This window comes from Apus apus, chromosome 20 (assembly GCF_020740795.1).
Source record: "Apus apus isolate bApuApu2 chromosome 20, bApuApu2.pri.cur, whole genome shotgun sequence".
Classification (NCBI taxonomy): domain Eukaryota; kingdom Metazoa; phylum Chordata; class Aves; order Apodiformes; family Apodidae; genus Apus; species Apus apus.
The window spans coordinates 5583433-5609784 of NC_067301.1; the positions used below are offsets into that span (position 1 = coordinate 5583433).

A 26352-nucleotide genomic window follows, 5' to 3' on the forward strand; every position below is an offset into this window, starting at 1 on the left:
TATGAGAATACTTCTCCAGAATAATGTTTCATTCTGAGGCTTCTGCTAATAATTCAGCTCCTTATAAAGGTAGCTTGAAAATTGAAGGCTGTCTTTTTTTTTTTCTTAACCTTGTTGAGCCACTTTACCGTTTTAAATGTGCACTGAACAATCTGTCACAGAAATCGCTGAGGAAGTTTCACACTTTTTGGGAAGCCTGAGCATGTTCCCTAGAGTCAAGTGAAAAGACTGGGAAAGCTAATTTCTTTGTGTATATGGATGCAAGAATATCCTGACTGGAGAGGGTTGTTTTAATTAATGCCAAGTATACATGATTTTATTTTGTATTTGTCTATCCAAGTAGAAATTCTACATCTGTCTACCATGCACAATTGCATTACTTAAAGATATTTGTAGAAAAAGTACATGTTGCTTTACATTTTCTCTAAAGGACTTCTCTCTTTGGATGTTCTTACTAAGTCCCTTTGGCATGGGAATATGGACACAGGATGGCAGGAATGCCATCTTTAATTTGCTAAAAAAGTCAGCTATGAACAGAAGCTTTCTTAGCCAGAAACAACCATGGTACATATAAAAAAGTAATATAAAATGCTTTGTATACTTTTTAAATTGATGCCTGTGTCTAATGAGTGCTTTTATTGCCCTTTATGCCCTTATTTGATCAACATCAGTAGTGAATAGTTAGCATTTGGCTGAAGTATGTTCTCACTGAAGTTATAGAAGTATATACATAAGTAATTACAGTGTGACATGGGTTGATGGGATGTTTCCTATTGCTTTTTCCTCTGATTTAAAGTAAGGTATCTTCAGTATATATACATGTGCATATTAAAGTAAAAAAGCAAAACAATCTCTCTCAGAGCCTTGAGGTATGTACTGTAAAAAATATTTGAATTACATTGATAACACAAATCATATATAAAATACAAATAACATTTGCATGAGCACGCTTCAAAGCATTAGGAGTCTGGTTTGGGGTAGCTAGGTTGACTATAGCTTCACAATTTATTTCTAATGATACTAATGAGAAATTTTTTCACCTGTAAGCTTTGTTCTGAATGCACTCAGTGACATTAAGTGAACAGCTCTTGTCTGCTTGAAGAATAATCCTACTCAGTCTTTCTGATAAGCGTTGGATTCTCCTAAAATTCTGAAAGCTGTAGATCCTAATCTTTAATTGTTACTATTGGCTGTTTCCTTCACATTTGTGTGTCCGTGTCCCCTCATGTTCTGTCTGTCATCATGTCCCCTCCCCTTCTGGCCTGTTTCCAGAATTAAGTAATATTTTTGTTCTGTATGAAAATAAAATCTTCATCTTTCTTATTGTGTCTGTTAATACAGCTTATGCACTGCTGTGGTGTTTGTCATCTGACAACTTAATAATGAGATGATTCTGCCTGTGGGAATAGCTACCCTAGCTTACAGTTCCTTCTTGGTGTTTCTGGCTTTCACATTTATCTTCCAAAGTGTACAGAGCTCATGGCTTTTTATTGTGCAGTTACCATTCATATTGAGTGTGTATTTAGCATCAACCCTGTGGTGTTTTTTCTTGCAGTGCCCTTGTCATTTCATTCACTGTTGACAAGTTGTAGTGCCAGGTCTGTATAAGAAATGTTTTTGCCTGATGCCAAACATCTTTCAAGTGTTCTGTTCTTGTCCTTTCATACTGCTTATCTCTGCTTTTGGTGTGACTTCAGTGACCCTGAAACTAACTGGGCTATTGTTAATTTGGTTTATCTGTAAAGACTGCTAGTTTTGTCTTTTATCCCATAGAAATCTTGAAGTAGTGAAGGAAAACCTTTTCAGAAGTACTTTGATATGGTCTTGGAGTAAGAAGAAGGATTAAAAAAAAAAAGCAGCTGTTGTTTTAATTAAGCTGAAATGAATATTTTTGGATGTCTCTCTATCTGGTTTAAAAAGAGATCTCCCTTTAGTGTGTAAACTAGTTCTGCTGAATATGCTGAATAATTGATTTTAAAAAAATGAAGCAAACATGGGGTTTGGTTGGTAGTAGCATTTACTGCATCTCAGATGGCATTAAGAGTGGGAAGAAGGTTTCATGCTATCTGGAAAACTGCTTGGGCAGTTTTTTTAAATAATGGTGAGGCAAACATTAAGGAATTACACCTGCACTTGTACTAAAGCTTCCTCCCCTCATTCCTTCTGAATTTTCCAATTCTTATTTCACATATTTTTCATACATCTTTAATTTTCAAGCACACACAAGTGAAGCTGTTGCAAAGGGGGAGTAGCCAGATGAATTCTTAGACAAGCAGAGACCTTTCTGCTTCTGACCTACGTTTCCTGTGCTACCTGGTTGTTTGGGCCAGCAATCTCCCTCAGTCCCTTCATCTCCTTTTCACAACTACCTCTTCTGCCATGTCCCTGTCTCTTCAGTGGCATCCTTTCCTTTATCTTTTCATTAAACTTAATCCTATTTCCACCAAAACATGACACTGAATGTCACTCATGTAATTCAGGATTATTTTTTTCCTTTTCACTCTTATCTCTGATCATCTCTAAGCATCTTGTTGCTGCTACTTTTTCATTTGCTTAAATGCTGCTTGTAACATTATAGTCTAATTTGGGGTTGGTCCACAGGTACAATTATATTGAAAGTGGTGTGAAAAATTGCTTAATCAATGTGTAGAAATGTGCTGTCAAAGTGATTGGACTCTAAATTTGTTTGCAAATGAGGAAAGATCGTTTGAGTTAAGGCAGCCTTTTAGCCTCAGGTGGTATTTTTGCATTGTTCTTAAGTCAATTCACCCTGGCTAATCTGAATGCTTGCAACTGTGATGCTTCTGATGAACTTCAGAGCAAGAAGCTTAAAAGTGAAATAAACTTCAAGTGCTTTTGTATTCAAAATTGCAGTCTTGGAGTGAGTAAAAATGCCATATTAGGACTTGAGTGAAATGCAGAAGTTGGCTGTAGGACTTACACCAGTGCACTGTCCTTGCCAAGAGGTGAATTTTTTAAACAGGAAATTTAAATGTGATTGTTAATTGTTGATGGAAAAGTGATTGAAATGTAGCATTTCTTCATTTGGTAGACATAAATTCCTTGGGGACAAGTTGTGATCTGGAAAATACTTTAGCTACATTTAAATTGCAAATAAAATGAGATTTCACTGAGTTGACTGAACTAAATTGTTGTTTATTTTACTGTGTAGTATTTGGTTACTTATTACCATTCGTTTGAGGTGTGAAATGTTTTGTTATGTACTACGCCATATCCAATTTTTATGGTACTTGTGAAATCCATTAATACCACAGGTGATGAATGAGTCTGAGTGCTTTGTTCTCTGCATGTAGCTGCTAATCTTTGAATTATGTAGGTAGATGCAAAATATAGTTCTGATTGTATATTACTCCATGCTAATAAACCTCTTAAATGACAGAACAGTTTTGGGATATTTACATCTAAAAGCACCTAGACAGGCTGGAGAATTGGGCAGGGAGAAACTTGATGAAATCCAACAAGGGCAAGTGCAGAGTCTTGCATCTGGGCAACAACAACCCCATGTACCAGTACAGGTTGGGGACTGACCTGCTGGAGAGCAGTGTAGGAGAAAGGGACCTGGGGGTCCTGGTGGACGGGAGGATGACCATGAGCCAGCAATGTGCCCTTGTAGCCAAGAAGGCCAATGGCATCCTGGGATGGGTTAGAAAGGGGGTGGTTAGTAGGTCAAGGGAGGTTCTCCTCCCCCTCCATTCTGCCTTGGTAAGGCCACATCTGGAATACTGTGTCCAGTTCTGGGCCCCTTGGTTCCAGAAGGACAGGGAACTGCTGGAAAGAGTCCAGGGCAGAGCCACAAAGATGATGAAGGGAGTGGAACGTCTCCCTGATGAGGAAAGGCTGAGGGAGCTGGGTCTCTTGAGCTTGGAGAAGAGGAGACATCAGTGGATGTGCCATGGTGCTGTACACTTCTGGCTGCATCAGTTGAGGTTGATTTTTAAAGTTTTGGTTAAAATTTGTTTGCAGGCTTCAAATGTTTCACTGCTCATCTAGCTGTGGTTGTAAAAAAACAACCAACCCATCAAAAAAAAAATCCCAACCTCCCCCCCCCAAAGGAAACCAAAACCCCCAAATGAAACCCAACTAAAAAAAACCCACCCTACTTTTTTTAGCTTGAATCTTGAAGTGCATCATTCTGGCTGCTGTCTTGGTCACTCTCTAGTGCCCCTCATTTATGCCTATGTGTAACTTTTTAGAAACCACTATGAAAAATAGGCTTGATTCTCCCCTAATGAAATAATGGGGGAATGTAATGGAATGATATTTAGGTTTCTTTGATGAATATGCTGAGAAGAGGGTGTTTCTTTTCTATCAGTTCAAGGCTAACAGATGCCTGAAAATCAGGCTTCCTTCATCACTAGTTTTCCTTTAGGATTGTTGAAAGAGCAAAATAAAACCTTGTTCTGCTTTGAACAGACTAGAGCTATTATAACTAAAGAGTAAGGATTTTTTTTCCCCCCTCCCTGGTTTCTTCACTCTCAGATGGGATTTCTGGCATTCTATTCCTTCCATGGTTTCCAATTTGGGGGTCTTTGTCCCCTGCAAATAGCTTTCTAGGATGTGTCTGTGCAGCTGTTAGGGCTTACCAGGGCAGCAGTAGAATAACCTTGCTATGACTCCAGATTTATACTTTTTCTCCTTGTTGCTGATCAGGCTGGCAGAAGACATGTTCTCGTAACTCAGCTCAGCAAGTCACGTTCATGAATGTAAAGAGTTGCCATATTTAGCACCCTCACAAAGAGTGGGAGCTAAGTAGAAAAGATTAGGAAGCTTTATCTGTTTTCCTTTAGAGATAAACCCCTTTAATTTGATAGCATATAGGGATGTATTTTAAAATATATTTCCAGTAAACTTTCTGCATATTTCAGAAGTGCTCCACGGAAAAAGCTTTGAGTATTACTCAAACTATGGAAACTGCTTTATGGTTATGTGTAAAAGCAAGAATCCTTGCCAGAAAGGGTTTACTTGGACAACTGTAGTGTTGCCCAAGTTGTTATTTCTCAGTTTAACACCTTGTAAGGCTTGTTCAGAGCTTAAGTAGAACATCCTTCGTGTTAGAGTAGTTATTGCCACTACCACCAGCCTGTTTCTGACTCAGAATGGTCAGTGCTGTCAGGGGGCAGGTACTTTATTCAGGGCTATTGCATGTGGTTGAACATATGCCTGGTTCTCACCAAGCACAATTCTTTCATAACATAGATAGATTTTATGGGAAACTGCAAATTCATAACTGAAATTCTGCTAATTTTTATCAGGAATAGTGTTTTCTTGATTATAAATAAGTAATAAAGAGCTAGTTGTTTATTGACAAGTTTCAGTAGCATTTACTGTTGTGTTACACAATTAAGAGTATGAATAATATTATAAGCAGCCTGTTGAAGTTTGTAGGCTCCTTAAAATAGAATTAATAACCAGGCAGACGTTCATAAACCATTTATTAGCTTTCTGTTGCCTTTCAAACTTCATTGTATAACACCTTAAGACCTTTTATATTATATCCTGCTGGCTGAGGATTCTAAAATTTGACATGCAGGTGCTTTGGAGTGAGAGGACGTTGGAGTAGTTATTTGCTGCAACAACCTCAGTTCAATAGGGAAAACAAGTAACTTCATTTTTGTGAACTTTATGCATGAGTATGGTTTTCTCCTTAAGATTCTGTTTAGTCTTTCTCACCAGTGATATGTTTTCATGTAAGGCAATAGTAGAAACTATTTTAGAATGGTTTTGGGGGACTGATTAAACTGTGTATGCCTGGAAGTCATAATTTCAAAAGGGAAAATAAAGAATTGCTAATATATGTGAAATTACCCTCAGTGTGGTGGGTAGTTGATGTTTTGGCTTTGTGTTATATTTCCAAAGTCATCACTTGTGTGTTTCTAGGCAAGTTATTCCTGTTACTGGAGCTTTGCATCAGTCTGCATGCACAGAGGCACACACAGCTGGTTCATCTGGAACATTTATGTGCAGGTTTAGGAAATTATTGACAAAATTGCAGTGGAAGGCTGCAGGAGCAGGGCTGGACCCTCAGAGTGTAAGTGCTCTGGAGCTGGAATTGCCCTTTGCTTTGAAACTTTGGGATGTCCTTATAGACTAAGCTGACATACCAGTTAGCTCTCGTTGAGCACAAATAGTACAGAACTAGGGTAGACTCAGGGAAGTTGCAGGATATCTCAGCTTTCACTTAAAAGAATTGAAGGATTCTTTAAATATTATATATAAAAAATGGAAAATGTTTATAATTGTGTCAAGTACAAATTAATATTTTTAGTACTTACCAACTTTTAGCATTTAATGTCCTACTTCTCTATTACTAGATGAGCCTTTAATAATTAAATAGTTTTTTTCCTTGCTGTTGGTCACCAGTACTCTTTATGGAGAGGTACTTGTTACGCCAAACACAAAATGAAACAGATGGTTGATAAAACAAGTGTTTTTCCAGTCAACCTTTTCATTAATGCTGTCAGTTATGATAAAGAAAAGCTACAAGCCACACTTCTGCAGCTGTTCCAATCAAGCCTGTATGATTTTACTGACCTTTATTGAAATGTACTTGCTGAGGGTCATAATGGAGAAATTGCTTTGCTGCCTCAAGTGGATTTATTTCATAGAATCATGGAAGGGTTTGGGTTGGAAGGGACCTTAAAGATGATCTAGATCCAACCCCCTGCATGGGCAGGGACACCTCCCACCAGCCCAGGTTGCTCCAAGCCCCATCCTACCTGCCCTTGAACACTTCCAGGGATGGGGCTTCCACATTTGTTCAGCATTTAGAAACAGACTTTGTAGAAGCTGAGTTTTTAGGTGTTAAGAAAAGGTAACGGAACACAGTTGCTGATGCTTTAGTTCAGAACCAATTTGCATTGTACCTCAATTTTAGGGGCTTTTCCTGTTTTATTCTCTGTAGGAAAGCTGGGATTTAAAAAAACCCCTGTCAATAGAACTGATAGGTTATAAAATAAAAGACCTGCTATTTTTCCTGTGTTCTGGCTATTCTGCTGCATACTGGTTGAATCAGTGTACTTTAGCATGGCAATTCACTTGTCTCTTGTTACTTTAATTGCCAGTAACATGTTTCAACAGTATAATTTGGATAAATGGTATGTATGTTCTGAAACAACTTCTTTAATCTTCTGACTATTTGGTATTCAAAAAATACACTGCTAACAGTGATTTATGCTAAAAGCATCATGTGCTGGTCTTTAATAGTTTTTCAGGAGCAGACAGACATTTTCTAGCAGAAGAGATCATATTTAAAATCTGCTATACAGCTGCAACCTAAAATAACAAACTTTTTGTGGCTTATTAGGTATAATAGAGTAGTGCTGCCAGGTAAGTCACATTCAGCCAAGAATAAGTAAATACCTTCAGCTCTGTTCTCTGAGGAAGTCCAGGGTGAGTTTTGAATTTGTTTTTAAGGAGAGACCAGGGCAATGGAATGAAATGGCAAATGGCCTAAGAGATACATGAAAACTCTTCCAGTTAGCTTTCCTCACTGTTTACTGCTTGTAATCAAAATGCATCCAGTAACTAAAGCAAAAGAGTAATTACAGCAACTTGAGTTATCAGTGGTTTATGTGTATCTCTAATGTGGTCTTAGAACTCAGCATTAAAGCATAAACAAATATAATGAAAATAATAGTGAGAATGTGAATTCTGAGAAAAAGATCCTGCTGCATTAGCATGTTGATGGAGGGGCCCTGGTTGAAGTAGCAATTTGGAAATTTATATTTTAATTTCAAGTCAGGAGTTTTAGTAGTTTGTATGGGTTGATCATCTGTTGTACTGTTGTTTTGATCCATTAATGCTTGTGACCCCTTTGGCTTGTAGAACACAACTGAATCTACTGTGGCTGTGGAGACCTTAGATGATGTACCTGAGCATGTGCTTAGGGGGCTTCCTGAGGATGTGAGGCTCTTCCCATCTGCTGTTGACAAGACACGGCTTGGTGAGTGTCACTGTGGAAAGAGATTTTTACACCAGCTCATATAAATTACAGTTGCTGTCACAGTTTGGTGCCCTCCTGTGCTGGGTAGAGATGATACCTGGTGCACTTATCTGAAATAATTTATGTTGAAGAGTGTACAGCTTCTAAGTTTCTCCAGCATCCCAAGATGATGTTCCAAGAACATCAGAATTGGAGTCAAAGATGAAACAAGATGCAAATAAATTAGGTTATAAAAATACTGACATGTTACTTCACTGGATTGTTTTCAATTTTAGCTCTTGCCTAGTTCTGTGTGTTGCAGTTACCTTCTTGTTGTCTCTTCAGAATGCTGCATCTCCCTGTCCAAGCAACATAAAAAGTTTCCTTTATAAGAACAAATTCAGTGCATACTTGAAGGCTGCTGTATGGAGCAAACTGTTATTTCTTTCATATGTACTAAATACTTGGCTTTGCTAAAAAAAGTTTAACATAGGAGAACTTTGGAAGTCAGGATTGCAGCCTGGATACTTGCTGTTAAAAGCTGGCACTTTGAGGAATTAGCCTGACAATAGATGCATTGCTGTTAGTAACAGGTTATAAGCTCCTTGGAACAAGGTTAATCTTTTCTAGTATGAACCTGATCTAGCATGGTCTGACTGAGAATGTTATGTTTAATTAGCAATTATTTGGCAATCTGTTCTTAGTATTTGTGCTATGAAATGTGAAATTCAGCTGTTGGTTTTCAATTCAGCTAAATCTTGTCAATACATTTGTGGGCAGATGCACATATTTTAAACAAGATTAAATGTGTTTTCGTTCTAAATAACCTACTAATCAGTTTCTCAACTTTTGTGAGGGCTACATTTGCCTGGCATTGTTTCAGAGAAAGCCAATAGGATGCTCTCCAATCTGAGACAGTCACATACAATGATCTTAAGAAATAAGAAATGTGAGTAGAAGATTTGCTTGAGGCAAGTTCTGTTAGTTGTAACTGCTGATCTGTGTCTCTTCAGGTGTCTGGGCAACAAAATCAATTTTAAAAGGCAAGAAGTTTGGACCATTTGTTGGTGACAAGAAAAAAAGGTCTCAAGTTAAAAGCAATGTATACATGTGGGAGGTAAGAAACTGGTTGTAAATAGAAAAAAGGTGCCTTTCCTTAGCCTTGAATTTTTCCAGAGATTTTAGAAATAGACATGGTGTGAAATAATTGCCTGCTATGTATGCCTGCAATTGTAAACCCTTGTTTATGGACAGTTGGATTGAGCAGCCATGCTGAATTACATAGCTTTAAACTATTAGCATTGTTTGAAATTACTGTATTAATTTTATTATCTGGCTCACAGCTCCCGTTGAGAGTCTGTTCCTGATAAAGCTTTGTTGGCTTGAACCCTGAGTGATAGCCCTCCAGCAACTGAGTACCATCAGCTGCTTATGAAATTGGGGAAACTAGGGGGATATGGAGTCTCCTAAGGAAGCCACAGCACTCCTCCTCATCTAGCTCTTTGAAAACCAGCTTTGTTAGGGAACTGGCTTTGCTTTTGGACTTTTAAAGTTCTCAACTGTTGCATTATTCCCTGTGCTGCTTGTGTTTGGCCTTGCCTTAAAGGGAAAACTGTCTGGACAGCTGAATAGCTCTTTAGGCTCCACTGATAGTCATAAGACCTTGGATATTATGTAGATTTCAAAATGTGGTGTCTTAATCTGGAGTTGAAACCTATCTACAGTGTCCAGAGACAGCTTAGGCCTTTCTGAAGACACACACAGCAAGTGGCTTTAGCAGAGTGAATGGTCAGGGAGCGCAGAGATGGAGGAACTGTGGCATAGTGTGTTCTGGAACCGAACTTGTTAGTTTACAGATTTTTAGGCTTAAGATAGTAGTAGTAGTGATCCTTCTGGCCCCTGGCCTGCAAAATTGAACTGCATAAACCACTGGATACACACACAAAACTTAACATTAACCCCTATCAGAGGAATTGGTCTGGTACAATTTTCCATACATGAAAATTCACATTCAGGAAAGTACTGAAGTGTTCAAGTGCTTGTTGCTTTGAGCTAATTTTGTCACAAACTCCACTGCATCAGGTATTTCCAATTTTTATTTGGTGCAAGAACACTTACAGAGATTGAATCTGTCAAGTAAATTATTGACTTTGCAATTGTTTCTCATGCTGGAGAAACACCATGCTGGTGCTGGATTTAGAGATTTCTCAGAGAATGTCTTAATATTTTTTACATTTGTGTTGAGAAATGATAGTTGCAAACAAGCTGTTATAAAGTTTTGTAGCTTGCAATGCAGATGATGGTGGGAACCATTGCTAGATTTCAAAATAATTGTGTGTTGCCTTTAATACTGATTTTGGAATTTAAAAAAAAGGCAGCTAAAATGAGACTGCAGCAGTTGGCCCCATATGCTGATATCTGAAACCACGCCAGAATCTGGACTGTTAGAAAATGTGGTTTGTAAAAGGGTGGTGGTGTCTGGGAGTAGTTAGGTATATGGACCTTCAGCTAAGAGAACAACCTTTTCCAGAAGAATCCCATTTTTTTTTTAGGGAAGTTAATCTGAAGGAAAAGTTAAGGCTCCTAAAAGCTGGCATCTCCAGTCAGTTTTAATAATTTTGAACTGTCAGGCTAGAATATCATTCTGAGTAACATGAGTTTTGTGTGTCAGTGAGTGGTTGCTGTGTCTGAGGAGAGAGATATAGACTTGAAAATGTTCTGTGGGAAATGACTGAAAACTGAGGGAAATGTTCTCTGCACATTCAGGACTGACACCACTGTGCTGAGTGATATTGATCCTGCTTACAGGAATAATTTAAAGTCACAATCTTACATAGAGGAGTTGAAGCTTTTCCCTTTCTCACAGTGCACAAGGCCTCAAACCAAAATACTGTCGATTAGGAGCTTAAGCTGAAAAGTTAATAGTGTTTTGTCTTGTGCAAAACCCGAAATAAAATAACATCAAACAATAATAAAGTAATATATTAAAAGTAATAAAGTATTATCTTTTGACATATATTCTGTATCTGCTAACTCTTTTGCAGCTTTGTTTGGCTCTGTTCTTGCATGTTAACCAAAAGGATTGCTTGTACAGTCTTGGTCTGTGAAGCTGTTTATGTTTTCATATTGAAAGGGCTGGGTGTGCTTGATGAACATTCCTTCAAAAGTCAGCTGATGAAATCTGTGCTGGAATAGTCTAAGTAAGGGAGATGTTTTCTCTTTGGGAAGAAACCGAGATGATTTGGGTACATCTATTGAAACTTTATGGGTTCAATTTTATCAAATTGGCAGTATACCAACACAGAGGAAATCAGCTAATATAAGTGCTTCTTGTATTAAATTGTTGTAGAAGTGTACTTGAAGTTGAAAATGTAAAACAGTTGGAGAAGACTTAGACTTACTTGTAAAATAAGTATCAGAAACAATAAAAAGCTACAATTTTTTGTAACAGAATGGGAAAGTTAGAGTGAAATTGGAGTTTTAGTTTATTCCTTCTCTGCAGCAGTGCTGTGTGAATGTTGCAGGAGGTGATGAGCTAGGGAGGCTGGCTTTTGAAAAGAGCTCTTGCAGGCAGAGACTGGTATTTAGAGACTTGACCAAAAGGCAGAAAAGCAAATAATAAGACACATTTTTCCTTCTTTTCTTTTTCTAAAAAGCTGTGAGCTGTGCAGTACTTGTGAGACATTGTGTTCCTGTCAGCAGGCCTGTGTTCTGAGACACAGGAACAAGAGTGGCAGCCCCACTTGCCCAGCAGTGGCATGTTCTTTGGAAAAATATCTCCAGCAGCCACTGATAACTCTACTTATAGGCATCTGGCTTGGATTATAATAATAAAAGTGGGAAATTTGTAACATAACTTAAAAGAGAAGCAGAGTTGCCTGTCATCAGCAAATCCTGAAGGTGTCAGGAACCTTGCTGTAGTGCAGCTGGCTTGAAATGTTAAGCAGGAGTAGGTGGTCAACATTTTTCTCCAAGAATGGAAACCAAAGAATTTACCCAGAGACTTGGAACATTCAGAAGTTCATTGACAAGTTAAGTTTTTTAAGGTGATCACACCTTCTGAAAGGTGAAGATTTCCCTTAATACTCTGAAAAAAGATGAAATATAAATTATGCTCCCCCATTCTAAATAAGGCAAGTGCTTCTAAATTCTATATAGTTGCTTTTCCCAATTAATCAGATCATAAAAATAAAGCTCTATTGCCTTTGTATCTTAAAAACAGTCATTTTACTAAATGCAAAGTCTCGAGAATAATTTCAGGCTTGCCAGTTGTACCAGTTTACCTAAAAAGATGCAGAAGACCAGCAACATTCCCCCCAGTACAACCCCTGCTTCTGCTTTTATCCCTTGTGTTATCTCTGCCCTTAGGTGATTACTACTACTTTGTTTAGGGGTGTTGTTTGGTGCATGTACACTTCAGTGTCTGTAGTTGTCCTTGTGCTTAATGCCATTTCTGTCTCACAGGTCTATTACCCAAACCTGGGGTGGATGTGTGTGGATGCAACTGATCCAAAGAGAGGGAACTGGCTCCGATATATAAACTGGGCACGTTCAGGGAAGGAGCAAAATCTGTTTCCTCTGGAGATCAACAGGACCATATACTACAAAAGTTTAAAGGTATCAGTGTGTGTAGAATCAGTGGCCGCTCTGCTACCTTTTGTTATTAATACTTTATTCCCCTTTATTTAAATCCTTTTCTTAATATTTATTAAATACATTTTGAAACATTTAATGAAATGTAATTAAAATGCTGCAAATACTGCAGTTCCTTGGTCTAAACTATTCTGTGCCAGTACAGCTGACATAAAGATCTACTGTTAAAATATAGGATATGTATGAATATTAAGTCTATCTAGTTGGTTAATGATTTGCTGTAGCACCAAATTTGATACAAACCAGAATGAAAAATTAGAGCAGATTACATAAAACAAATGTTGTCCTGTTTTTGTAGATACTGAGACATTTTTTACTGAGAATTTTTTGCAGAAAGTGGTTAGTTTTAGGGTCTTGGCGTTGTACAACAAAGACTGGTTGTCAAGACACTTTGTAGGTAGCTTCATGAAACAAGTTTTCCTTGGTTTTATACCATTCCAGATTTATTCAGGGAGTAGGGGGGCAGGAGAGGGTGTAATTCCTGGGGCATTGTGCCTCCCAAAGCAAGATAAAAGTGGTTTAACTTCAGTGTTAGAGTATGTTAGTGTTTGAATATTGTGGCTAAAAAGCATTATTTGAATCTCTGATCAAGAACCTACTGGCAGTGAATATATATAGCTCAACTTTGTTTTTATTTAAAATACTTTTGTGGTTTTTGGGGTATATGCAGTTGCTGTTTAGGCTATTGCTGTATCTTAGATTTCCTTGTAAGGTCAACAACTATATCTGTAAGTAAACAACCTTCACTTAATAAAAGAATGAGTTGGTATCATGCAGTTTTGAGGTTTATAGGGCAGTATAGCAATATGGAAAACTGTTGTATTTTAGGTCACTCAAACTAGATTAAAAAAAAGACAAAACAAAACCCAAAAACCCAACTTCTAAAATATTTTCTGAACTTTCTAATAGCTTTAAGATAGCATTGAAGTAGAGGTTGGTATTGCCAGCCAGACTATTGACTTCTCTTCAGTGTTTCTTCACTGAGGGCAGGCTCCTGCTGAGAATCTGTAGCCAGCTGAATTTTCTCTAGATGTTTTATTTTGGGTTGCCTCTGCCTTTGCCCATAGTCACACTAGTTCATTGACATAAATGTGCTTTTTGAGTCATTTTCAGTTTCTCTCTCATTGAATCTTTTCTGAAAAGGGTTTAGTCCTGACAGCAAGAGACATGCACGTATTTCACATTTGTTTTCTGGTGGATAGTATTGCACTTTGGAAAAGAATTTAGTGCTAGAAGAGGCTGAACACTGCTGACAGAATAACAAATACCTTGCTTCAGCATCTGGAACATCCTGTTGTTCGTTTGACTGTCCTCTCTTGTGACCTGACGAATTTTATTCCAGCAGGTCTTGCCAAAAAGATCATGCTGCCAAGCAGCTCTTTCTGAAGACTGTTAGAGCAGCCTATAAGGATCAGTATCATTGGTTTCAAAATCTGTCAGGGATTTGTTGCAGTGTGAAATTTGGAGTTTGGGATGAGGAGGGTTTCTTCCAAAAGGCACCTTTAGCAGGGTTTGTTTGCCTCTGCAGCAGCCACTTAGATCTGTGTGTGCTGCGGGGCTGTTCATTGGCTCCGGTTGGGTGTTAGTGATCCCAGTCATGGAAATTCATGTTGGTGTCTGTGCTGTGTGCTGGTTGGAGGAAGTGTTACCTCAGGAAGGGCCTCACCTCCAGACTGCCTCTGCACCAGGGCCCCTTGGAGGCCTGTGTGGAAGCAGCAGCTCAGAGTAGTTCTGGGCTGGGGTGTCTCACAGAGCTGGTGCAGAACCACCGACTTGTTTCTGCCCTCTAGACCTAGTTCCAGGAAGGCAGAGCAGACGTGCTCCAACTCGTTCTGCAGCAGCCAGCTTGGGGTGGCTTGTGTTTAGTAATCCCAGCTTCGTGCTGCTCAGATGGAAGCAGTTTCCAGCACTAAGTTAGGCCCAGAAGCTCTGCAACCTGGGCTTAGCCAGCCTGGTCTGTTCCTTGTTTGTTGCCACGTCTGTCACATGGGCACCTTGGCAGGTAATTTCAGCTGTAGAAATTGGCTGAGTTGCTTCACTATACAAAGCTAAGCTATCATGTAGAATTTAACTTTGCTCTGTATTTGGGGAAAAAGGCTCCCAAATCTGTAATACTGTGTGTCAATAGTGCCTACTGATATACCAGCTATTTCAATCTATTTTATTCTGTTCTCCCCCCTGGCAGAGAATTAACATGTAAGGAAAATTCTTATCTTGCTAATCTGTGATGATTTCTGAAGTGAAAGCTTGATGTGAAATTGGACAGTTTTCACTACCACTCAGCATTCAGTCAGCATACTGATAAATGAGGTCAAGATTTACAAAGTCACATTTTGTGTTTTTATTTGCACAAGTGGACTATTCTTGTAGCTTAATAGGAATATTTTAAATCCAATGTTCTGTTTAATTTCTTGTCCATTCCAAGAGTGTGAAAACCAAAGGGAGGCAATTAAGAAAGCTGGTTTTGTTTAGTGTTTTGTAAACTTATTTTTCATTATTTAAAGTAACAAATTTTATGTTAACCAAGCTTTTAAAATAAAATCAGTGTGAAGAAATTAGAAGTTAAGCTGTAAGTGCCTGACAGCATAGGGGAAGTATAATGTAGAGGAGGAGATTTTTGAATGTGTGGTCTCATCTTCTAGATCAGATGTTCTGACAGGGTCCATATCAGTCTCAGTCATATCATACCTTACTGACAACTGAGACAAAAAAACCCAAACATGTAATAAATAACATCTTAAATGTCCTTTTCTTTCTGCATATCATCTGTTATGATCTCTACATTGCCATATCAAAACTCTTGTTAACTTTACCAGCCCGGGTAGGTCCACATAGTTCCTCCCTGATCTTTATATTACAAATTTAATTACAAATTCCATTGGGTCTAAACAGCACGGGTTTTAGTTACCCCCAAAAGAGAATTAGTGGCTTGTATGTCCTTCTGTTCTTCTTTACCTTCAAGCCTTTAAAATGTTGTCATAGCTGTTTATTTTTTTCCCAAGGTTATCTTCAGCTTTTTGTGGGTTTCTAATTTGTAAGTTTAACAGGCTGATTCCCAAGCTTCATTACCAAGATAAGCAAAGCCCAAATTTGCCTGGTGTAAATGAACCTCAAAACTGCACAGAGCTTTAACTTCCCTGTTCTTGGCTGTAAATGAATAGTAATAGGATAGAATTTTTAAGTGAGCACAGGCAAGTATTTTTCTCTTCTGTCTTCATCAACGATGAGGATATTTGTGGCTGCTTTGCATATGCTTTCCCCAGGATGCATGTATGAGAGTTGTGATATTTCATGGAAACAGCTTTAAACTCATTATGGGGTTTCAGAAATTTTTCCTGCCTCTCCTGATGAAAGGAGCTCATTGGATTGTGGTCTGCACATAGCACAGGACCCTGTAATTCTTGAAGTAAAATTGCAGTGAAAACTCAGTTTCAAAAAGTCTTCTAAGTAAGCTCAGCTGTGAAACTGGCCTTGATTTGGGTGAAATTCATATGGTTGTGGAAGAATGTTTTGTCAAACAGGTTTGAAGTAACTCAGGACCCTTCCTGTTCTGTAGGAACACAGGGTAGTGTGTGAACACAGGATAGGCAGTGTGATACAAGTACTAATGCCACACAGTGTCCACTGTGGTTACATCTGGGGAGATAAAGGCCTCATCTAGTTGCAAAAGCACAGTGTCACAGGAACATGCAATGTCTGTGGTGAAAATTAAGTGTTCTGATGAGGCCAGACAAGGAAATGCCCAGCTCAGGCTGCACAAGGCAGATTGCAGTGCTTGTGCATGTGCCATGAATGGAATTTAAGCCAAAAGAACCTCTTAAGGTATAAATGGGTAAGGATATTCCTCTTGAAAATAACAAATCTTGAAAGGTCTTTAAGTGTTTTGAACAGAAAATACTCAGATAGAGGATTGCTAAATGTTGCAGTTAGAACATAAAGCACATGGGAGTAAGTAACTTAATGAACCTTTCCAAAATTCACCCCTTTTTTAACCAAGCTACCCCAGCCTGACACTACTATACAGACAATCTGCAAATAATTGTTTGGAGGAGCTTGGTTTTGAGAATTGTTACTAGAAGGTGTCATCACCAATGTCATCACAGATGTCCCTGTGTTCCCCAGTGTTAGAGTAGTGGTGGAAGTGGCATTTGGTCACTGATCCTTTTCTTATAGCTGTTCTAATGGTTTGATTTTTTGAAGCTGCTGCCCCATCTCATTTGAGAAGTACAAGGTTAGAGGCTTAATTTAGACTCCAGAGAAGTTACACCAAAACTCAATTCATCCAGCTGAACATTGGCTACAAACCCCGAGCTCCTTATCATCCTGTGCTTGCCTTGCCTGAAACTTCTGCCAGCTCTTTTCTCTGACTTTGGATGTTGTTTGGATGATGAAGTTGTTTGCATCAAACATCTCTTCTCCATTCCTTGCTGCTGAACAGCTGCAAAATGGGACCATGCAAAGAGGTTTATCACTATTTATCCTGTCAAGCCTCCAGAGCTGTTAAGGCAGCCAAACCGTAGGCTTTGCTTATATTATAACTTAAACACTTAACATAGTTGTTGGGATCTTGCATCTCTTGTTGTTCCAGTGTCTGGGGGTATAAAGATAACTATCACCTTTATCAAGTGCTGTGAGACTTTTTTAGAAAAAGTGCTTTAGAAAAAAACAAGTATTACTATTGTTCTTGATAGAAAAATTCCCTTTGGCTTCAGACTTGGAAATAATAGTGTAAGGATCCCCTTTGGTGTAACGTGTTAATGATTCTAAAATAGTGTCTTATCTCCACAAGCCCAATGTTCATTAAGCCCTGGAAAAAGGGGATCGTAGTTGAGGTAAAGGGAAGCATTTAAGGTGATTTTTCTTGGGTTTTGATGGAATCCTTCAGGAAACAGAGCTGCTGCTGATTTAAAAAAAAAAACTAGGTACAAATTCATGTTCAGCAAACTTGGGGACTTCGTAGTTTGAGGCTGATAATGTTTTAAGGAACATGTAGGAATAATTAGAGAAACTGGTATTGATCAGTTTGGTGACAGTGCTGGGAATAAGAGCAGTGACTGCACGGATGCCTACTCAGCTGATTTGGTCTTTCCTGTGCATTTTTCAACAGGATTTTAAAAATTAGTAAATTTGGAATGGCAAACAAATCCTTCATTATTGTGGTTAAGTGGACTCGTTAAACATGTAGTAATTATCTCTTCCTGTGCGTTTCCTTAACTCGCTGCCACAGTCTTTTCCTGTATCCTTGGATTTTGTTCTGAATTCCCACTTCTCGTGGTTGAACACTTTGTGTAGGGGCTGTTTGGCTGCTGGGAGGAACGAAGCTGTGAGCAGTGATCAGCACCGGGGGGAGGGGGTTCCCTGGGGCTGAGCTCGATGTCACGACTTGAGCCAAAATTGGGAATTTAGGGGACTTGCAGCTTGAAGTTTCCGTGGTGTAATTAATGAATGGTGTCATTAATTGATAATGCCGGTGGAGAAGGCTGGTTTCTTGGTGGCGAGGCATCCTCCTTGCAGCTGGGGAGTGGAGCTGTAGGGGGGTTATAGGAGGGTTGTAGGGGGGTTATAGGAGGGTTGTAGGGGGGTTATAAGGTGATTGTAGGGGGGTTATAGGAGGGTTGTAGGGGGGTTATAGGAAGGCTATAGGGGGGTTATAGGAGGATTATAGGGGGGCTGTAGGGGGCTATAGGAAGGCTATAGAGGGGTTATAGGAGGATTATTAAGGGGGCTATAGGGGGATTATAGGGGGGTTACAGGAGGGCTATAGGAGGATTATAGGAGGGCTATAGGTGGATTATAGGGGGGCTGTAGGGGGGGCTATACGAGGGCTATAGGTGGATTATAGGGGGGCTGTAGGGGGGGCTATAGGAGGGCTATAAGGGGGTTATGGGGGGGCTACAGGAGGGTTATGTGGGAGCAGCGGGAACCGAACCCGTTGCTGCGCGGGTTGGGGGGGCTGCGCACCCTCCGGCCGCCAGGGGCGCTGTCCGGCGGCTGCCGCTGCTGGCGGGGCGCTCAAGCCACCGGCGCTGCCGCTCCCCCCGCCCCGCGGGGGCTGCCGCCAACAAGCCGCCTCCTGATTGGCTCCTGGCCTCTCTCTTCTCTCCCGGCAGCCAATCGCGCCCGGCGAGGAGCTGTTGGTGTGGTACAATGGGGAGGACGACCCGGAGATAGCCGCCGCTATTGAGGAAGAGCGAGCCAGCGCCCGCAGCCGCCGGCACTCCCCGAAAGCCAAGAAAGGTAGGGCCGAGCCCAGGCCCCCCGGCCCTGCCCGCCCGCGGCCTCCCCTCGTGGCGGCGCCGAGACCCGCAAACTTTTGCCGGGTGGGCGGCGGCGGCCGCCGTGACCTTCCCCCAACGCCGCCTCCCGAGCCCGCGGGGAGGGAGGGAGGGAGGGAGGCAGGAGGGGCGGGGGGGCTGCCAGGCGGATCGTCCGAGTTACGGTGCCTCGGAAAAGTTGGGCCGGGGCGGCCCGAGGCTGCTTTCGCCAAGAGAGAAGGGGAAAATGTCTCCGTCTGGAGCCCGGGAAGGCGAAGGGTTGTGGTGGGCTCGGCGGGGCGGGAATGTCCTTCTGCAGCAGCGCCGAGGGTTGTGGCAGGCGCCGAAAACTCTCAACTCGGGGTGGGTGGGGTTGCTGCTAAAATTATTGGCAGGCAGCGGCAGCAAGTGGAGGGCCGCGGGGTCCTCTCGGGCGCGGGGGCTGGTCGCTTCAGCCGAGCGCTGGTGCTGCCGAGAATTGAAGGCTTTTGTTATTTGCCGTGGGTTTGAATTTCTTGTTGGTTTTAGGGTGAGCTTGTTCGGGGTGAAATTTCGCAGGCGGCACGAATGGCAACTTTTGGCTGACTTTGGCAGAGCAGGAAGGATGGGAGAAGAATTTCGAGGGGGTTGCACACATTAGTCTTCATGTCAATACGTGTGTCAGAGCAGACATCGATGATCTTTTCCACGATTAAATCAGGAGCAATATTTTTCAGCGTGCATATGTCTCCACGCGTGGCCTTATATAACTGACATTTTGACTGCCGGTTTAGGCCAAAATCTCAAGAGAAGCTCTGACTTCCCAGGCAGTGAATATAAAAGGGGAAGGATTTACAGTTGTAGCACAAGGATATTGATTCCTCCTGTAGATGAATATGTATATTTTGGATTTCTTTGAAGGTTACCCGCAATCTAAAGATGAATATTTTAAATGGCATCATTGTAAATGTTTTAAACTTAACATTTAGGGCCTGATCTTATAGTGCGGTTGCCTGTGGAACTCACATTGGGAACAAGCTCAAATATTTAGAAGAACAGTTATTATATAAGGTTTTTATATTATTTGAGAGATTGAGGAGGGGACTGGGAGAAAGAAGTGGTGCAACTGGGTTATTCTTTTGCACAGTAATTCTTAAGCCAATGCAAACTGAAATTCAAGCGCTGATTTTTATTTTGCTCCCTGAAATGAAAGGCACATTCAGCACGTATATAAGGAGCACTTGGTAAATTAGAGGCTGTATTATGCTTTTTGCTAAATGTGCATTATCTTGGCAATAACTGATGTGCCTGTGATTTACCTGAAAGGCTAGAAAAACAACTTGAAAGTATTTGATTATATTACAAATCAGAAAACCCAGACAGAATAATTTCTAAGGTAAATTTTCATGGCATAGAAGTTTTATTTGCATTAATGCAGCTATAGATAAAAATATCAGTAAGCTAGTTTGGTAGTTCCTGGGGTTTGGTTTTGTGCTGTTATGTAGGTTTTCAAGTTTAACTGTTATTAATTTTGCAGATTTCAGGCTGTTGTGATTAAAAACAGTAGGTCTTTTTGCCCATTTTATAAACACAAGCTCCTTACTAAGGTTCACAAATATTAAGAAAACAAACAAACAAACAAAAACCTCCAAACATGATAGAGATGAAACATTTGACAGTAACAAAAATAATGTATCAATAGAATTATACCCTTCTATTAAGAAGCAGAAAATACAGTTGCTTTGAGTTATGCTGAAAGCTTTAAGATCCCTGATGTAAAAGATAAAGCAATTAATTTTCTTCTTTTCTAATTAATATTTTGACATTGTATAGTTTTGTTTTTAGTAGCTTCCATTGGGATTATTTTTACTCCTTTATATTTACTCTGTTATTTTAGTATTTGCAGTAACATCTGCTAACATTTGCAATTCACAGCAATTTTCTTGTAAGAAACACAATATTTTTCTGCTGATCTGACAGCAGGAGCTGCAGTTTGGATTCCAAAATGGTTTCTACTGATAACCCTTTTTTTGCAGATTCAGTGCTGTTTCCTGGATATGGAAGTTTCTTAGCCCAGGGTTGAGGTTTTATTGGAAATAAGGGATATGATGATGAGCAAGGTTATAGAGCAATTATTGGAAAAAAAAAATACTCTTAACTAGGGGGGAGACAGGAGAAAGATGAAGTGACTTCACTTTATGTTTGTGAAAAATGGGAGTAAGTACAAGGTAATCTTTTTGATTAAATAATTGAGCAATTTGCTAGAGAGCATCTCCTCTGGAGGGTTGTGAATTTTGAATTTATTAGCTGCCTAAACAGATGAATTATTTCTTTTTTTGTAAACTTTATTTTGGCCTGTGTTGCAGGTTGACATCTTGCACATTGAGGAGGAAATAGAACTAAACAAGAACTGCCAAGTTTAAACAACTGTGAATGTGTGTGTCCTTTAGAAAAACATTTTCCAGAACAGGAGACTGACAGTTTGATACCTTAGAAATGACTGGACAAAACCTTATTTGAGGAATGTATTATAATTTAGTTATTCAAAACATGCAGTTATGAAATTGCTCATAATTATTCTGTAGTGGCTGAAACAAATACCTTTTGGAATTTTTAATGCAACTTGGGCCTTGTCCTTGGGCAGTTAAGATGTCTCATGTTTGACAGTCTTGTTTCTGCAATTTCTTTAATGAACTCTGATTTTATCAACGGAGGTGACCATTTCACAGATATTAAAAGTGCTGTTTTGCCCAATCCATCAAGGATTTCATTATTGTAGAACATCTCATATTGCAGTAGGAATTCTCTTTATTTCTGGATAAGTCCTTGCACTCTGGCACTTCAGAATACCTTACAATTAGAGGTAGGCCTTGTTAAATTTGTGCAGTTGAGATGGGATTGAAGAACCAGCAGCTGACCAAGTCTAGGGTGGACACCAAGCACTGATTGAGCTGTTCTCCTTGACCTTGATCTAACCTCTGTTTGCAAGTGATTACTGACACAAGGTTCATAATCTCCTTTAGAGCACAGTTAGGATGGCACCTGCCATCTTCTGCTATGTCCCAGGCTTCCCTGACATGTTTCCAGAAGCTGGGATCTTGGTTATGCCTCAGCCAAGTTTCTCTAAGCTTGGCTGTTCTTTACCTGCACAGCTTCAGTGTCTTGCAGTATTTTTAGTCTTGTCATCTGCCTTGAAAATACTTCACATCTCCCAGGTGTTCATGTTCAAAAGGTGCTGCCTGACTCAGTCATAGGCTTTCATGGCTGGAATAAATACATCTTCTACCATAAATACATCTTTCTTCTACCATAAATGCAACATTCTTCTACAACAGCTTAGGACACCTTGAGGGAAAGAGGTAGTAGCTCTTCTTAATTTATTTTTATGCGCTGAAACTTTCCATGTTGTTGCTAAGGTGATGAGTGCATTTGAGATTGAAGAAGAAAATTAGGAGAATAAAAGGGCCTTGGCAGGGAGGAATACAGCCCCCCAGAAGAAGAAAACAACTTGCTGAACTTGGGTAGCATCAAAGATTTCTATCAGAGGCAGCCCCTGTTATCTCTGACATGATTGCTACGTTCCTAAGAGCAGGCAGCTGTTTGTGCATCATCAACAACTAGCAGAAAAATGATCTTAATACATTTTTTCTTGCTTTTGCATTTTCTGAAATGCCATTTGTTTGTTAAGCATTTATCATCTGCTTCTCCCAAGTTGTAGTTAATATGCTTCTGTTCTGCCTGCCAAACGTGGGGGAAAATTTGTTCAAATGCACTAGCACAAGATTTTTCATTCATTCCCTTTTTAAGGAAAAAAGAAAAGCTTGGCTTTCATTTTACAGCTGAATTAATGTGTCCATTAGAGGAATGGTGTGGACACTTTTTTTTTTCTCTCATCAGGGCCTTTCTTCCTTTATATATGACAGTAGTAATACGTAGTAGTAGCAGGCCGTAATATGGAAGATGGGTGTTGCCTTCAAGAACAACACTTCTGGAGTCTGGCTTCAGCCTCTGTCTTCCTTTCAAAAGTAACTTTGCACTAACTAAATACAATTTAAAAAAAAAAGAAAGGGATGGTCATACATAAAAATACTCAGTGGTTTTAACAGCCTGTAATCTGCTTTAAGGTACTTAAGGAGACTCCAAAGTGTAATCAAACAATGCTAAAATAATCTAGGCAGTTTCTGTCATGGATTATGTGGCAGATCAAAAGTCTGTTCGCTGAGGAAGGAGACTGATGTTCCACAAGATAAAAGTTTGCTCTGCAACATGCTTGTGAAGAATAGCTTTAAAACCCCCCTTTTTTTTAGGGAGGAGAAGAGGGCAATGTTTTACTTCTGTGCTTATTTGTATCTCAATGGCAGGGGTTCCATGCTGTGCTGTTCAGCTGTGTTTGTGTCAGAGCTGTGTTCCACTTAGCACTTTATCCAGGCAACAAACCCCAGTGGCATAATTCGTGCCATTGTCTGGGCTGAATACTGCATGTACCTCTTTCATATTCTTCCCTCTCTACAAAGTCGGGCTGTCAAGAGGAGGGGAAAAAAGCCTCTAATTTCATTTTACCAGAAGCACATGCTACGTAAGGCAACTTGAGTGGGAGCCTGTCATGAAACCAAATAACCTCTTAAAAACCTGAATCAGCCTCGCCTGTATCTTGGACAGCCCCTGGTGATTATTCATTGTAGTACAGTTTTAAAGACTCATACCATTGCTAGCAAATCTTTTAGAACTTTACTACCATAAATGGCTCCACTGCCAGGATGTTGCTGCTTTCCATAGTTCTTACAGATTTCAGGGAGAGCATGAACTGTAGGGCAACTCTTAGGAATACTGTGCCAGAAATAGTGTGAGATTAAGGTAAGTGAATTTTGGGTCTGCTATCACGTGTTATAAATAATTATTGTTCCTTGATTTATATCAGTCTGAATGCAAAGTGCAACTTTAGGCTTCTGCTTCATAGAGTCTAAATAAATGCTGTCATAATAAAATGACACTGGATTTTCTTTTGTCTTATTAGCCTATTACTGAAATCATGTCAAACTGCTGCTGCAGAAGAGGGAAATGTAAAGATGAAACAAGCAGGTTAAATTCTGTGACCATAGAAATCCTTGCAGGTTTTTTTTTGTTAATACACTCAGAGCATTCCCACTTTACCAAATCATTAGCTGCACTTGAGAGTCACATGAATATGCATCTTTACAAAAGGTAGGCCTTGGATTGCCATCTGGATGTCATCACAAATGGAAATTGTGGCCAAACGATGCCCTGATTGCCTGTTTTTTAAGTTAAATTAATTATTACTTATTTTTGTACTTGGAATAAGTTGAAAAGTTTCCAGAGAGAAAGGAGCTTGTGAGAAAAATGATTGTGTGTTGGAATGTAGCTTAAGGAGGATGTTAAAGAGCTGGAAGTTGTACATTGTAGCAAGGATATACCATGAAATTACATTCTTATCTAGGCTCTATTTCTGATAGATTTAATCAATAACTAACGTAGGAGCTCAAGGCTTCTGATCTTCCCAGGCAATGACTGGGAAAAGACAAGAGAGGAAGGAGAATGCCAACAAGTTCATCCAAAACAATACGTTAGAATGAAATTTACTTTGATTTTTCCAAATCATACTGATTTACAAGAATAATTCTATTGCTCCAGTTAAAAAGCTGCATTTTTTGGAATGTCAAGGGGACTGTATCTCCTGGCAGCTTCTGTCTGGTGAATATCTAATATATTTAAGGTCTTCTAACCAGCACAAATTTTCTTTTATCCCTTATAAATTAAACTCTTTGAGTAAGAGACGTGTTACTTTAAATTCCCATCTTCACTTGTACAGCAACACCCCCAGTTCCTGTGATAGCTGCAGCTCTGGGCTTTGCTGAACTGCAGAGTGAAACTGGAATGATTGATTCCAGCCTTGCTCCTGCCTACGGGTGTAAGAATAGGAGAAGATAAGTCTTCATTTCAGAGGTAAAAAAATGAATTATCTGTTTTAAAAAATAATAAAAATCTTAGCACAAAATGGCATGTGTTGACCCCTTAAGCTGTAGATTTTTAAGGGGAAACTTTTGGAAAGATGAGGCATAGCACATTCAGATGTTTCCCTAGTTATTAAAAACAGTATTTGTGCTTTAGTCAGGTTGTATCATATTTATGTTAACACTGGGAAGCCTACGTGCTGTAATTAAAAGGTGAGGGAAGGCTGTGAGGTTTGTCTCCTTCTCAGAAGCCTCAGATGTGCAGTTGTGTGAACGTTCCCCTTTCGGAGTCTGCACGTGGCAGCTGGTCCTGGGAATCCACAAGTGCTGCTGGCACTGCTCTGGGGTGGAGGTTTGCTCTGACAGGGGGGATCAGGCATCCTGATGATCGAGGTAGGGGGTCCCCAGCTTTTGTCTAGGAAGCATCTGACTGGTGATGCCACTAAAAGGCAGAACTTGTAGGGATTTAGCCAAGGGCCTCAAGGTGGTCAGGAATGCAGTGTGAGGGATTATCAGATCTCTGTTAAAACAAGCACCTCACACACCTTCCCTGTTACTTTATCTCTGTGGATGTTTTGTCCTTAACAACATGGCCTTCGTGATTGTAACAAGTTGGCATGTTTCTAGCTAATAACGTATTTCTGGTTAGAAAAAATTCATGTACTTTTCTTAACATAATAAAAATACTTTTCTTGGGTTATTTCATTGTTCAAATTCTAAAGTTTTCAATATTTTGCTTTTTTGCAAAATACTGAAGGCTTTATTCAGCCAGACTTCCTTATACTACTTTTCCAAGCTAAATAAAACACATCTAGACCACAGTTGCAGCATCTCTCAGCAAATTGACTCATGCTGTCTTGAGTTACATAAGCTGGAGTGGGAAGTGAAATAAGGCACTTGACAACTTTCTAGTTTTAATCAATTTTTTTTCTATTGATCAGGGTTAGCTTTGAAACAGTGACCTGGAAGAACAGAAGCTTGACATTCCAGTGCTCTTTTTTTTTAATTCTAATATTGTATTTTGAAATTGTTCTTCTCCTTTCTTAGGAAAATATTTTTTAAATTTTTCTTGAAAATAAGTTTCTATTGAAATTCTGCTTTCCTTGCAGAAGTGTTTTATTGTTTCAGGATTTCCCAAAACTGCTTTACAACGTGCTCCTCTGAATGACAGAACTGTTTCAATGCTTCTGTGTAGAAGGAGAAAATTTGGTGATTGCTGTTTTAGGGAAGAGCTTTGAGATAAAAGATATTTGGAAAATAAATAGGAGGGGACGAATTCCTTCAGAACAGGAGAACAGACTTTTCCAAAGTGAAACAAGTGCTTTTTTATTCCACTAAGTGACCTATTTTAAGATTCAGAATTGTCCTGTTGCTTGCAGCATATAAGAGAGTGAACTCAAGGAGTTATAGGCTGCCTTACCTATAGTAAAGTACTGAGTTTGCTGTCTCAGTTAAATCCAAATAACTTTTATTCAAAGGAATAATCCTTTCTTAATTTTTTGTGCTGTCTCCAGACACTTGCGCTATGGTTTACTTGCCCACCTGTGCAATCTCC

General features: G+C 39.6%; 1 protein-coding gene across 4 annotated transcripts in view; it reads left to right on the forward strand.

Moving 5' to 3' along the window:
• The window catches only part of PRDM2 (PR/SET domain 2), a 66713-nt gene that overhangs the window by 8040 nt on the left and 32321 nt on the right, over window positions 1-26352 (forward strand). For all 4 annotated transcript variants that reach the window (XR_007891380.1, XM_051637586.1, XM_051637587.1 and 1 more), the window contains exons 3-6: window positions 7846-7963; window positions 8956-9059; window positions 12407-12559; window positions 18706-18832. Coding sequence is in view for 3 of the 4 variants with exons in the window: in XM_051637586.1 (XP_051493546.1) it covers window positions 7846-7963; window positions 8956-9059; window positions 12407-12559; window positions 18706-18832 (502 nt within the window). In the remaining variant the exon portion in view is untranslated. The remainder of the gene's footprint in view (window positions 1-7845; window positions 7964-8955; window positions 9060-12406; window positions 12560-18705; window positions 18833-26352) is intronic.